The 14,472-nt window shown below is 43.1% G+C and overlaps 1 protein-coding gene across 6 annotated transcripts in view; it reads right to left on the bottom strand.

Annotated features, from left to right (window-relative positions):
- The window catches only part of CDK17 (cyclin dependent kinase 17), a 223,351-nt gene that overhangs the window by 53,357 nt on the left and 155,522 nt on the right, over positions 1-14,472 (bottom strand). For 5 of the 6 annotated variants that reach the window (XM_068276904.1, XM_068276903.1, XM_068276900.1 and 2 more), the window contains one exon: positions 11,111-11,244. In XM_068276904.1, coding sequence (XP_068133005.1) covers positions 11,111-11,244 — 134 coding nt within the window. Of the gene's footprint in view, positions 1-11,110; positions 11,245-11,358; positions 12,770-14,472 lie in introns of those variants that run through there. The other variant, XM_068276905.1, reaches the window with a different exon arrangement.

Genomic DNA, 14,472 nt, shown 5'->3' with positions numbered 1-14,472 from the left:
AGTGGCTGCATATGGAAGACTGGGCCTGCTGCCCAGGTAGGGGCTGCATATGGAAGACTGGGCCTGCTGCCCAGGTAGTGGCTGCATATGGAAGACTGGGCCTGCTGCCCAGGTAGTGGCTGCATATGGAAGACTGGGCCTGCTGCCCAGGTAGTGGCTGCATATGGAAGACTGGGCCTGCTGCACAGGTAGTGGCTGCATATGGAAGACTGTGCCTGCTGCACAGGTAGTGGCTGCATATGGAAGACTGTGCCTGCTGCATAGGTAGTGGCTGTAGAGCGAAGACTGGGCCTGCTGCACAGGTAGTGGCTGCATATGGAAGACTGGGCCTGCTGCAAAGGTAGTGGCTGCATATGGAAGACTGGGCCTGCTGCACAGGTAGTGGCTGCATATGGAAGACTGTGCCTGCTGCATAGGTAGTGGCTGTAGATGGAAGACTGGGCCTGCTGCACAGGCAGCTGCAATCTACATAGTGCATATAAATTGTCAGAATCTGGAAAAAAGGGGTCCTCAACTGGTTCTGATAAGAGGCTTGTTTTTTTGGCTCTTTAGATTTACATTGTGTTAGATTGCATACTTGTATTTGTACCTGGTGAATGCACTGTCTTGTGATCTATAAGCCCCCATACATTTAAAGGCAATAACTATTAGGAGTGTGGGCTAGCACCAATCGGATTCTCTTTATGTAGTGCTCAGACTTCACAGAACCTGCTTCCACATGCAGCCCCCATGTCTCCAGCAGCAAAGGGAGAAGGGCCTGAGACCTTTCCTCTTTCGAGCAGCTGCTAAATGCAGAGAGAGTACACCTTGCTGCATGCTTCCCTTACAGAATAGCGCACCTGAAGAGTTCAAGGCACATGCCCAAAATGGCCTGTGTGTAGAAAGGATTCTGTGCACCACAGTTCAATTTTCCATTTATATAGGCCAGTTCACATAAGTGTAAACTGATCATAGTTAAAAGAAGTATTTCAAAATCTTAGCTGCGATTCTACATGGAAAGTTAGAAAACCTGCCCTGTGAGTGATTCCTCAGGATTGGCTTGATGAACAGTCTAGAGATGAACACTAGCATAAATAGTCTATGACTGTATTGGGTTATTATGAGACAAGTAGGTCCCTACTTACAGCAGTGTGCACAAAGCACAAGCACATGACATAACAGTACATGAAAGATCTTTTTACAATTCATAAAAGCTTGTGTTTCCTCAGTGCTTGGATTAGACATCACTTCCCAGCTTGTTAACTTCAACATTAATGGGAACAAGTGTCAGAAACATTTGACAAATTACTATAATTACTGCTTTCTGCTCATTGCGAATACTTTGGTGCCCTAATTTAGGTAGTCAGACTGGCATGCTTGGCTTTCCTGGCATCTATGTTCTAATTTTACAGTACTGTAAACAAAACAAAAAGAAAGAAAGGCAACAACAAAATCATCTGGCCTCTCATAGTTAAAACAAGAGAAACTATCCTGACTTGTGATGATGGTTGTGAAACATTTTTTCCAGTCAGAGTAAAGCTGGGGTGTCAAACTCAAATACAAAGTGGGCAAAAATTGTACACTGGGTCCTAGCTGCGGGCCAACCTCAATGGCCACCTTCCTCCCTTATAAAGTTCCCAGGTGTCTAATGCCCCCAGCCCCTCTAACCCTTATACAGTTCCCTCGTGTCTAGTGGTCCTCCCTTCTCTTTACAGTTTCCTGGCGTCAAGAGGCCTCCACCCCCACATACAGTTCTCTAGCGTGTAGTGCTTTATCCTTATCTCCCCCATAGGACTTCACTGGTGTTCTAGGCCTTCACCTCTAATATAGCTTCCTTTGGTGGTCTAGAGTGGGCCAAACATAATGCAAAGTGGGGAAACCACTTGAGGGCCAAATCTATTGGCTCTGAAGGCCATAATTGGCCGGAGTTTGACACATATGGTGTAAAGTAACAACTTTTATTTATCAGTAGCAGAGTCATTTAACAAAAGTCAATAAACACAGGGATTGACTATTCAAAGTTACAGTAAAAAATCTGGACAACCACCCACAATCCTTAAAGGAATACTGTAGGGGGGGGAAGGGGGGGTTTGAAGGAAAATGAGTTGAGCTTACCCGGGGTTTCTGATGGTCCCCCGCAGACATCCTGTGCCCGCGCAGCCGCTCACTGATACTCCGTCCCCGCCTCCGGTTCACTTCTGGAATTTCAGACTTTAAAGCCTGAAAACCACTGCACCTGCATTGCCGTGTCCTCGCTCCCGCTAATGTCACCAGTGTATAGCACAACCCTAGTATGGTCTGTGCCTGTGCAGTAGACTCCTGGTGACATCAGCGAGAGCGTGGACACAGCAACGCAGGCACAGTGGTTTTTCAGACTTTAAAGTTCGAAATTCCAGAAGTGAACCGGAGGCGGGGCCGAAGCATCGGTGAGTGGCTGCGTGGGCACAGGATGTCTGCGGGGGACCATTAGAAGCCCTGGGTAAGTACAACTCATTTTCCCCCCACCCCCTATAGTATTCCTTTAAAGGCTCTGTCGCGAAAATCTTAAAATATAAACATATAAAAATAAGAAGTAAAAAAATAAACATATACAAATAAGTACATTACTTCCCAAGTAAAATGAGCCATAAATCACATTTCTCCTATGTTGCTGTCACTTACAGTAAGTAGTAGAAAGCTGACATTATCGACAGATTTTGGACTAGCCCACCTTCTTATTGGGGGGGGGGGGGGGGGTGTTCTCAGGGCTTTCTTTATTTTCAAAAGCACTTAGTGAATGGCAGTTCTGTCCAACTGCCAAAAAAGTGTGCAGCAAACAGGAAGGCTGGCCAGCATCTCTGTATAAATCTTTTTCAGGGAGTGTCTTTATAAAGAATAAAGGCCATGCTGAGAATCCCCTATGGAGAGTTGGACTAGCCTAAAACCTGTCGGTAATGTCAGATTTCTACTACTTACTGTAAGTGACAATCTTTGGCTCATTTTACTCAGGAAGAAACATACTTCTTATTTGTATGTGTTTGAAATTTTAAGATTTTCGCGACAGTTCCTTTAATTTATAGCAGCGGAAACCTGATCTGCTGTGGGGAAGCTGCTCCATGTTTACCCCAGTTTTATCTGGATTGACAAATCCAGAACCAATGGAGTTAAATGATGTGTCAGCTTGTTAATACCGTATTGCAGTGTCAAATTAATCCAACATGCATACAGACTCTTTCAGACGGGTTGATCCTCATCAGTGCATGGCATGGATTAACATGACTTGAAACATCATGGTTCACCATGAGCTTGCTGGGCAATTTACAACTAGGTTTCATTATATTCATCGATTGTTTCGGTTTGTAGGTTTCTGGTTTACTTAAAGGACAATGGTAATGAGAAGAATGTGGAGGCTGCCATATTTATTTCCTATTAAACAAAACCAATTGCCCGGCAGCCCTGCTGGTCTATATGGCAGCAGTAGTTTCTGAATCACACCAGAAACAAGCATGCAGCTAATCTTGTCAGATCTGACAATGATGTCAGCAACACCTGGTCTGCTGCATGTTTGTTCAGGGTCTATGGCTAAAAGTATTTGAGGCAGAGGATCAGCAGGTCAGCCAGGCAAATGGTATCGCTTAAAGAGAATCTGTAACTAAAAACAATCCCCTGGGGGGTACTCACCTCAGTAGGGGGAAGCCTCTGGATCCAATCGAGGGTTCTCCATCCTCCTCTGTCCCACGGCGGTCTCACTGTGCCCCTCCGAACAGCGGGGATGTAAAATATTTACCTTCCCGGGTCCAGCGTAGGTGTAGTAGTGGCTCTCTGCTCGGAAATCAGCAGAAAGAGCCAATCTCTGTCGGTCCACTCTACTGCGCAGGTGCAAGTCTCCTGCACAGTAGAGCAGACCCGACAGCGCCCCTGCTGGAGCCAGAAAAGGTAAATATTGCACAGCTTGACAAATTGTTGGCTGTGCGTTCTGTGGGCTGCAGCGAGACCGCCGTGGGACACAGGAGGAAGTCAGAGGCGAGGTGAGTACCCCCCAGGGGAACTTTTTTTTTTTTTAGTTACAGGGTCTCTTAAAAAGGAAATAAATATAGCAGCCTCCATATCACTCTCGCTTCAGTTGTCCTTTAAGGCCCATTACAAAATAGTACAAGAAAGAACAGAATGCAGTCTTCGCCAGTTGTTGGCCAGAATGCAGCTGTGACTAGAATCAGTTCAAACATACGGTATTACTATTCTTTCCAATGATCTCTGCAAGGCATTAGCTGCACTTCTTACTTGTGTCACCTCATCCCATCTAGTGCACTTTAAACACAATATATATTCTTTGGTAGCATCTGCTTCACCTAGAATTTCATTTCAGTGATCAAATGTCAGCTGAAATGTGTCAATTCAGTATTGAGAATGACACAAAATATGCTTGCTATAAAGATGAAGGCTAGGTGTAGGTTATTTTTTTCTTATTAACTTCAAGTAGCATTATCATAAAGCACCTTTATTACAAGGTACAGACAATACATGGAAATCAATTATCGTCTTATCATTCGAGGAATATCCATTATAGGGCTGACCATACTGCTGTATGTATTATATTGGGTTGAGCTACTCAACTGGATATTCCTTCGGCATTAACTAATGCTTTACAAAGCATTTTGCAATTTAACATAATTAAAATTATCTTTTTATTTCAGTTTGCAGCTCAAATTTTTTATATACAACTACACGTTCAGTGCATATTGGTTTATTCTCCAAAGTACAGGCTGTACAGTAACCTCCCAGTAACTCTTGTTTTCTGAATTAGTAATTACACAGAGCAGGAAGAATTGCAGCTCGGAAGGAGTAACCACCTGTACCAAGCAGCTGGCAGCCACACCAGATAAACATTTTGAGGACTTCAGTACTCCTCAGGGATGGCAGTGTTTATCTCTAATGTAACAACAAGTTGTGTGTGGGCACAGCTCTTCTTGCATTGCCGGTGCTGAAACCACGGACACTTGGCTTATGTCAAAGTACACAATAAAAACATGTGGCTACACTGGAGCAAATAAGAGAAGGTAAAACCAGCAGCCGCTATGTGCAATTACATTTAACTTGGCAATACTTTATACTATTACCTATGTATCAGTCCCTGGTGCTACTCACTCCAATAGAATTCCACTGATGAACAATGTAACAGCCACGTAATGGTACAATCCTACAGAAACAAGATAATATCCATATGATATGTATTGAACATGTCAATACATATCAAGCAATCTACTGCATGACCAATAAGGAAACCCATCACTGAAGAACATCTTTAAACAGTGTCAGTCCACTGGAGATGGCTAACAGAATTATTAATACTTGGCACATGGTGAGATCCTTCCACGAATACAGGAAAATCCATGTGAGCATAATGCCTTCTTTATGGCAAAGTATAACGTGTCACCACTGCTGCTACATTTCAAACAAGTGTCAAAAGTTGAAATAGTTGATCCTGACTTCATACAAGTCTAATTAATGGGTTCAGCAAAACGAGAAAACACCAACATCAGAAAGGAAAAATAATAGAGATAATTATATAGGAGATACCAGTTTATCTGTAGAACAGCCCACTGTTAGGGCAACAGCTGGAATGTGAGTGCATCACTTCAGGACATTTCTTTTCAAGGGACTACATGTTTCATGCTAGATTTACATACCATAAGCCTTGGATGCGCAGGCAAGTTTTTGTCAGATCTGACAATGTCAGAAACATCTGCATATGCTTGTTCAGGGTATAATGGCGAAAAGTATTAGAGGCAGAGGATCAGCAGAACTGCCAGGCAACTGGTATTGCTTAAAAGGAAGTAAATATGGCAGCTTCCATATAACTCATTACAGTTGTCCTTTAATGCTGGGCAAACACGGCTCAATTTTGCTCCTCGATTCTTCCACTCAATCGATTCCCCGCTCGATTCTGCAGGCGATTCTCTTATCTTTCGCTCGTTTTTTGAACTTTTTCCATTGTCCACAATGCAGAATAGAGCGGCTAAACGTTCGGGTGGGAGATTGGACGTGTCTGAAATTATCTATCGAGCCATCTAAATGACTCGGAATCGAGCCGTGCATTCCCAGCATAAGGGTTCTTTCCCATCGCATTCACTGTGGTGCAACAGACATTTTAATCGCATAGTAACCCAATGCTTTTATATTGCAATAGAAACATTCACATCTGCATGTTAGCAGTCCAATGTGACAAATGCCATCAAAATAATGCCACCACATGTTGACTGATATAACAGAAATCAATGGTAACAGAATTTTGGTAAAAAAATGGAAAAAGCTAACAGACAACTGCAAAAAGGACCTGTTCAACATATTTTATTTTTAGTTTTCATTCCTGGAGGCAAGTTTCCATCAGGTTAAGAAGCTGGTTTTATAGAGGCGATACATCAGTGGTATAATTCTACTCCAGTTTGTCCAGGTAAATATCTTAATGATAATAAAATATTTAAAATAATGAAATATCTGCAAATTGTGCACGGTTCTCAACTGACAATACACTCTTCAATTATTACTCAATTTTTATTTTGATATTACGATCAATAAAATGATCCATTATTTTACAGATCAACTAAAGACTAAATAATCTTTCAATCAATTTTAAACCTTAATATTGATCATTATAAAGACTGCACGTGTTTAAATCCACTTCAATTTATGATGAATTAGACATTTTGTCTAATAGAATTTCTAACTTATTTCTAACTGGGCAAAAAAAAAAAAAAACTCCAAACAGATTGTACAGTATTGGCTACCTTTTTGGTGTGCTTCAGAACTCTGCATAGTTCTCTGATCTCTATTTAATAAAATAACATCCAATGATCAGCATCATGCAAACCTTATCAGTATGGAACTGTCAACAGTGCAGAGTAGCCACACATACAAAACCTACCCTTTAGCCTAGAGACATTTCCCAGACAAACTAGTTAACAGGGAGAAGACAGCATAACCATTGGCCATGACCAGCTTGATCTTAGGACACAGAAGAAGAATGCGGAATAAACTATACACTACTGTTAATGCAACATTAACCCAGGCATCAAACTGGCAGACATATGCATAATTTTCACTCTTCAAATCCATACCTTTTTTCCAAGAACATACCAGGTAGTTAGTGTCTATTGAAAGATGTCTCAAGATCACAAAAACTAAAGTAAACTGTAAATCACATTAAGAAATCAGGATATTTGTGTGTGATGGTGCTTCACAAGTATGGAAACATACAGTGGGATGTGAAAGTTTGGGCAACCTTGTTAATCGTCATGATTTTCTTGTATAAATCGTTGGTTGTTACGATAAAAAAAATGTCAGTTAAATACAGTATATACTCGCATATAAGACGACCCGCATATAAGTCAACCCCCCCAACTTTTACCTGAAAAACAGGGAAAAATGATTGACCCCCATATAAGCCGGGGGTCCCCCCCAGTGTGTCCCAGTATAGCTAGTATAGTGCCCAGTATGGGTAGGTAGTGCCTCAGTATAGTGCCCAGTTTAGCTAGTAAAGTGCCCAGTATAGCTAGTAAAGTGCCCAGTATAGCCAGTATAGTGCCCAGTATAGGTAGGTAGTGTCCAGTATAGCTAGTATAGTGCCCAGTATAGCTAGTAAAGTGCCCAGTATTGGTAGGTAGATCCCCAGTATAGCTAGTATAGTGCTTAGTATAGCTAGTATAGTGCCCAGTATTGGTAGGTAGTGCTCCAGTATAGCTAGTATTGTGCCCCAGTATAGCGCCCAGTATAGCTAGTAAAGTGCCAAGTATTGGTAGGTAGTGCTCCAGTATAGCTAATATAGTTCCCAGTATAGCTAGTATAGTGCCCAGTATAGGTAGGTAGTGGCCAGTATAGTGCCCAGTATAGGTAGGTAGTGGCCAGTATAGTGCCCAGTATAGGTAGGTAGTGGCCAGTATAGCACTCCCCCGCGGCCCCGCTGCTATTACCTGCTTTAGGCAGCAGCCGCTTTCTAATCCGGGTTCCCCTCTCATGTTGCGTATAAGTGATCACAGCAGCGCGCCCGGCGCTGCTGCTGTGACGATGCAGGGGGCAGGAAAGAGCGGTTCCCCTGGTAACGGCGATGCACATCGCCGCTACAGGGAGCCGCGCTCTTTCCTGCCCCCTGCATCATCACAGCAGCAGCGCCAGGCACGCTGCTGTGATCACTTATACGCAACATGAGAGGGGAACCCGGATTAGGAAGCGGCTGCTGCCTAAAGCAGGTAATAGCAGCGGCGGCCGTGGGGGGAGCGGGGAGCACCGACCAGGAAAGACTCGCATACAAGCCGACCCCCCAACTTTTGACCCCCTTTTTGGGGGGCAAAAATTCGGCTTGTATGCGAGTATATACGGTATAACATATAGGAGAGACAGTGATATTTGAGAAGTGAAATTAAGTTTATTGGATTTACAGAAAGTGTGCAATAATTGTTTAAACAAAATTAGGCAGGTGCATACATTTGGGCACCACAGAAAAGAAATGAAATCAAGATTTAGCAGATCCTCCTTTTGCAGAAATTACAGCCTCTGAATGCTTCCTGTAGGTTCCAATGAGAGTCTGGATTCTGCTTGAAGGTATTTTGGACCATTCCTCTTTACAAAACATCTCTAGTTCATTCAGGTTTGATGGCTTCCGAGCATGGACAGCTCTCACACACCACAGATTTTCAATTATATTCAGGTCTGGGGACTGAGATGGCCATTCCAGAACGTTGCAATTGTTACTCTGCATGAATGCCTTAGTGGATTTTGAGCAGTGTTTAGGGTCGTTGTCTTGTTGAAAGATCCAGCCCTGGCGCAGCTTCAGTTTTGTCACTGATGCCTGGACATTGGTCTCCAGAATCTGCTGATACTGAGTGTAATCCATGCGTCCCTCAATTTTGACAAGATTCCCAGTCCCTGCACTGGCCACATAGCCCCACAGCATGATGGAAACAACACATTTTACTGTAGGTAGCAGGTGTTTTTCTTGGATTGCTGTGTTTTTCTTCCATGCATAACACCCCTTGTTATGCCCAAATAACTCAGTTTTAGTTTATCAGTCCACAGCACCTTCCAAAATGAAGCTGGGTACCAAAAGCGGCTTTGTTTGTGCTGTGGGCGGAGAAAAGGCTTCCTCTGCATCACTCTCACATACAGCATCTCCTTGTGTAAAGTGTGCCGAATGGTTGAACGATGCACAGTGACTCCATCTGCAGCAAGATGATGTAGGTCTTTGGTGATGGTCTGTAGGTTGACTGACTGTTCTCACCATTCGTCGCTTCTGTTTATCCGAGATTTCTCTTGGTCTGCCACGTCGAGCCTTAACTTAACCCTCCTGGCGGTATGAAAAAATCCACCAGGAGGGAGCGCGGCAGTTTTTTTTTTTTTTTAAATCATGTAGCGAGCCCAGGGCATCCCCACGGCATCCCCCCGCCCTCTTCGATCGCCTTCGGCGATCTCCTATCAGGAAATCCCGTTCAAAGAACGGGATTTCCTGGAGGGCTTCCCCCGTCGCCATAGCGACGGGGCGGGATGACGTCACCGACGTCGTGACGTCATTGGGAGTCCCGATCCACCCCTCGGCGCTGCCTGGCACTGATTGGCCAGGCAGCGCACGGGGTCTGGGGGGGGGCCCGCACGCCGCAACGGATAGCGGCGATCGAGCGCAGGCGGGCGGCGATCAGTGTGCTGGCGCAGCTAGCAAAGTGCTAGCTGCGTCCAGAAAAAAAAATAAGAAAATCGGCCCAGCAGGGCCGGAGAAAACCTCCTGCGCGGCTTACCCCGAACTACGTTTGGGGTTACCGCCAGGAAGGTTAAACTGAGCCTGTGGTCTTCCATTTCTTTAATATGCTGAAATCTCTGAGACAGCTTTCTGTAGCCTTCCCTTAAACCATGATGGTGAACAATCTTTGTCTTCAGGTCATTTGAGAGTTGTTTTGAGACCCCCTTGTTGCTGCTCTTCAGAAAGAATTAAAAAAGAGGAGGGAAACTTAAAAATGACCACCTTGAATACTCTCTTACAATTGGATTCACCTGTGTATGTAGGTCAGGGGTCACTGAGCTTAAAAAGGAAATTTTAGTTCCAATAATGTATGATATATTTAACTTACTTTTTTATTGTAACAACCAACGATTTATACAGGAAAATCATGATGATTAACAAGGTTGCCCAAACGTTTGCATCCCACTGTATGATAATGTACAGAATCTGCCACACAGTTCCTCAAAACAAGCACATTACCCAAGTCAACACCATCGTGAAGAAGGAAAGCTGATGCTTCTGCTCTTGGGTCAAGAACCAAAAAAAGTAGTAAACTACCATTGAATGTTTTACAGTTTCACACTGCAATAAACATAAGAATTACTCAACTTGGCTGGAGAATTCACACAACCAACTATGCTAGATGTTAAACACTGAACAGTAGAGTCAAGTTATTGGAAACAGCTGCCAATTGTATCCCCTCAGAATTCTTGTCAGCACCAAGACCGAAAAAAATAAATAAAAGACTGCTATCGGAAAGTGCCTTTTTTGTTTGCGTACTTCTATTAATGCGTGCATAAAACAGGGGCATCAAGTATACTTGCATTACTCATTTTTCCTCTTTTAATGATGTAGGGTACAGTAGAACCCCTTTATAGTAAACTCCAAGTGACTAGGAAAAGTATTTTACTATATCAGAATTAGTCACACATTGAATATTTATGCAGACGTAATTGCTGGGACCCGAGTTTCCTATTTCCAGAGGTTTACTATATCAGAGTTTACTACAATGAGATTCTATTGTATATAGTAAACTGCAATATATGCTGGCCACTGCTTTAATGCATTGGGAAACTGCCCCCATTACTCATTGCATCTACAATCAATATCTTACAGAGTACAGGAGTAGCAATGGGTGGCGATTGTTTTTTGTACAGAAAACAGTGGTAGTGATAAGGATCTGTTTAACTGCAACAAATTCCATAATTCAAGTTCACTGTATTAAGGAACAGAGTCTCAGAAGTCATTTTTAAACACACTTGAGGCCAACAGCTTACATTTTAGCAGTTCACTACTAATATGTTATCTGCTGATGGAATGGCATTCTGCATTTCTAGCATTTTAAGTGGTATAACAAAGCGGTTTCCATAAACAATCTTCCTAAGGTACCTCCATTGAAATCCTCCTGTGCACCCGATTCCTGAGGCAAACCCCCGTTGGTGACTGGACTTCATCAGAGGAGGTTCCAGAGGCTTGGTCACTTTCACCATCAGATCCCATTTTCAGATTCTCATGTACAATGTCTGAAATAGAAAACCACAGGAATTCATGATATTACAGTTACAGGAATCTCCATCACCTTGCAGATACAGACAAGTCTTCAAATACCAACTTCTTCACGCTGCTTTAAGTCTTACCTACACAACCAATAATCTTGCATTATGTATCCGAGTCCACTATAGTACACAGTACCACGTATAGATCACGCAAATGAAAGTATGTTCCTAATTTGCAAGGTAATCTGATTGTACCCTCTTCATTAAAGAGACAGAAATAAGAAAACACTGGAACTAGTTAAAGACCTCCCAAATGAATATAGCTGGCTATTTCAGTACTGCGCTGCTTTTTCCTCCACACTTCACAGGCAGTCTTATATGAGTTGAGCAGATTCCTCGCACTGTCTGGCAAATGTCACTCTTGGGAGCGAGAACTCAATTTCTATCTAGTTCGAGTGGTATTAGCAAACATTCTTTTGCTATGAAGGGGGTACGACGCTGGATGACAGCATGGTATACACTTGCAGAGGAAATGTGGTGGGAAAACGTACTTGGGTGAGACATTATGGCACACTGAATCTCTCAGTGATGCATTGAGGTGTTGTACATTACATGGCGGAAGTAAGAAACCACCCAGCATTCCACTATGGGAGCTCAGACTATCAGAACTAGAAAACTATGACAAGGCCCTAGCTTGAAAGATAGAGACAGTTGCCTGGAAGAGAGAGGGGGCTGCACACGGCACTACTAGCAAAGACATGGCGTCAAAGTAAAGAACCCTGCCAAATCAACTTATAGCAATCAGATTTTTCACTCCTATGAAACTGTAACTTTAAACCCAATTGGTTGACATGGGTTATTGCACTTCGTTTGGACGAAAAAAAAATAAAAAAGTATAACACCGCTAGTTTCAAATAATCTATGAGAAGGAGGTTTAACAGATTCCAATAAATTACAGTAATGAAAATGTTCCTGCCTATACACTCCTTATTTGAGGACTTCTTCGGAGCTCAGCAATTTCAGCACAGGGTCCCCAATACCCTCTGCTGTGTGTGAGCGCCCACCCATGGAGCCAGAGTTTTCTGTTCCGCAAGCAAATGATCAAGTGACACAAATTTCAAATTGATTCAAGGTACCCGCTGAGATTATTACAAAACGTAATATAGAAACTTAAAGGAATACTATTGAACTTTAACACATTTCTGTCAGTAGCATACATCAAAATTGCATTAACAGCTAGTGCAAACACAGCATATCTTTTTGCTGTGCAATGTTTCTTTTTCTTTTAATTTGCCTTTTAAACGGACCCCCTGACAAGCTGACGGCGTCGGCTAATGGGGCAGCTCATTATGACAGAGGGGATTCCTTTTTACAGTGCGGTAGTGTATTATACTATTGTCACGTTTCCCCATGCTATTTATTACTATTACTATGTTTCCCCGACACTATTTAGCATGCCAGGCATCTGTCATGTAGCCTGCTATTCTGCCCAGCCAATCCCCGCAGAAGGAGACTTCCGTGTGTCGGGCTCGGGCTGCCGCCGCATTAGTTGTTTTGTCATCGCTACGCAACGGCAACCATATGAGCTGGAGGAGGGCGCATCATTGCTCCTTCCCTTCGGCTCCTGCTTCCGATGCGCAGCGATGACAAAACAACTAATGCGGCGGCAGCCCGAGCCCGACACACGGAAGTCTCCTTCTGCGGGGATTGGCTGGGCAGAATAGGAGCGAGAGCGTTTGTCTCTCGCTCCTCATAGCAGGCTACATGACAGATGCCTGGCATGCTAAATAGTGTCGGGGAAACATAGTAATAGTAATAAATAGCATGGGGAAACGTGACAATAGTATAATACACTACTGCACTGTAAAAAGGAATCCCCTCTGTCATAATGAGCTGCCCCATTAGCTGACGCCGTCAGCTTGTCAGGGGGTCCGTTTAAGAGGCAAATTAAAAGAAAAAGAAACATTGCACAGCAAAAAGATATGCTGTGTTTGCACTAGCTGTTAATGCAATTTTGATGTATGCTACTGACAGAAATGTGTTAAAGTTCGATTGTATTCCTTTAAATATGTCTGCACGTGTGTTTCTATTGCTGCCTGAAGCGGTCCTTTAAGATATGCACTATACTTTCCAGCTATACCAACACATAGGCAGCTTCTATATTTTCAGCTGCGAATTTGTAAGCTCTCCATTAAAAGCACCGAGTTCAGCTCTTAAGCAGCTTACTTCACTTATTGCAGATGGTGATTGCAATAAGCCATAATGTGTAATAATCAAGCCAGTGTTACTTGGTCATGTGTAATACCTGATAGCAAACACTTCACCCCCCAGAACACTACCCTTGCATAACACCACAAAGATCACATTTTCAAAATACTGTATAAGAAAAAAAATCTCCTCTGCAGCTTAGTCTGTGCTGATCTCTTCTACCAACGCAGACAGTTTACCTCACGTGCTGCTAAAAGCCTGGCTGTCTGGGTCACAAGCACTCCCATAAGACCAAGTGGAGGAGCAGGAAGTGACTGCCAAGGTATGTTTTCCTCTTTCCTTCACAGGAGAGGAAAGTGAGAGAGAGAGAGAGAGAGAGAGAGAGAGAGAGAGAGAGAGGAGTGCTCGGTTCACAGTCATGGGACTGCAGGTTATTTTGTTAAATGCAGAGTTAATTGAGTGATCTTTAAAAATGAAACTAATCAGAAAACAAACACACTTCACTGCAGTGGTATGGTTTCCTCCCACCGCCTGTCCTCGGTCACATCAGAGAAGCATTCCATCAGGGATACACACTGTAGTAATAATCTGACTTTCATTCAAACCCCTCACCAATCTAACCAGGGGTTTTTTTTTTGTTTTTTTTTTACTACTGCCATTGCGTCCAGTTAAAGGATTTAATGCTAGTACACACCATGCAATTTTCACTTCAGATGCCATCGCCAATCGAGAAAGTGAATATATATCTGTCAAAAAAAAATAAAACAGCCTACTTACTAAAAGGACTGAGGTGACATGTGACATGATGAGATAGACAGGTGTATGTACAGTGCCAAGCACACAAATAACTAGGCTGTGTTACTTTTTTTCCCTTTCTCTGCCTGAAAAAGTTAAACATCAGGTATGCAAATGACAGTTACTGTCCAGGTCGGACTGAGTCAGACTATAGCATGACCCTCACTGATAAGTAATTACAGCGACAAAACACTTCCATGTCAGTAAATGGTGTCTGAGAGCAGGAAAGGGACAATTAAGGTAGCCATACAC

The sequence above is a fragment of the Hyperolius riggenbachi genome, chromosome 3 (genome assembly GCF_040937935.1).
Source record: "Hyperolius riggenbachi isolate aHypRig1 chromosome 3, aHypRig1.pri, whole genome shotgun sequence".
Lineage (NCBI taxonomy): Eukaryota > Metazoa > Chordata > Amphibia > Anura > Hyperoliidae > Hyperolius > Hyperolius riggenbachi.
Note: the sequence above shows the minus strand (reverse complement) of the source record. Positions and strands in the feature narration are given on the sequence as shown.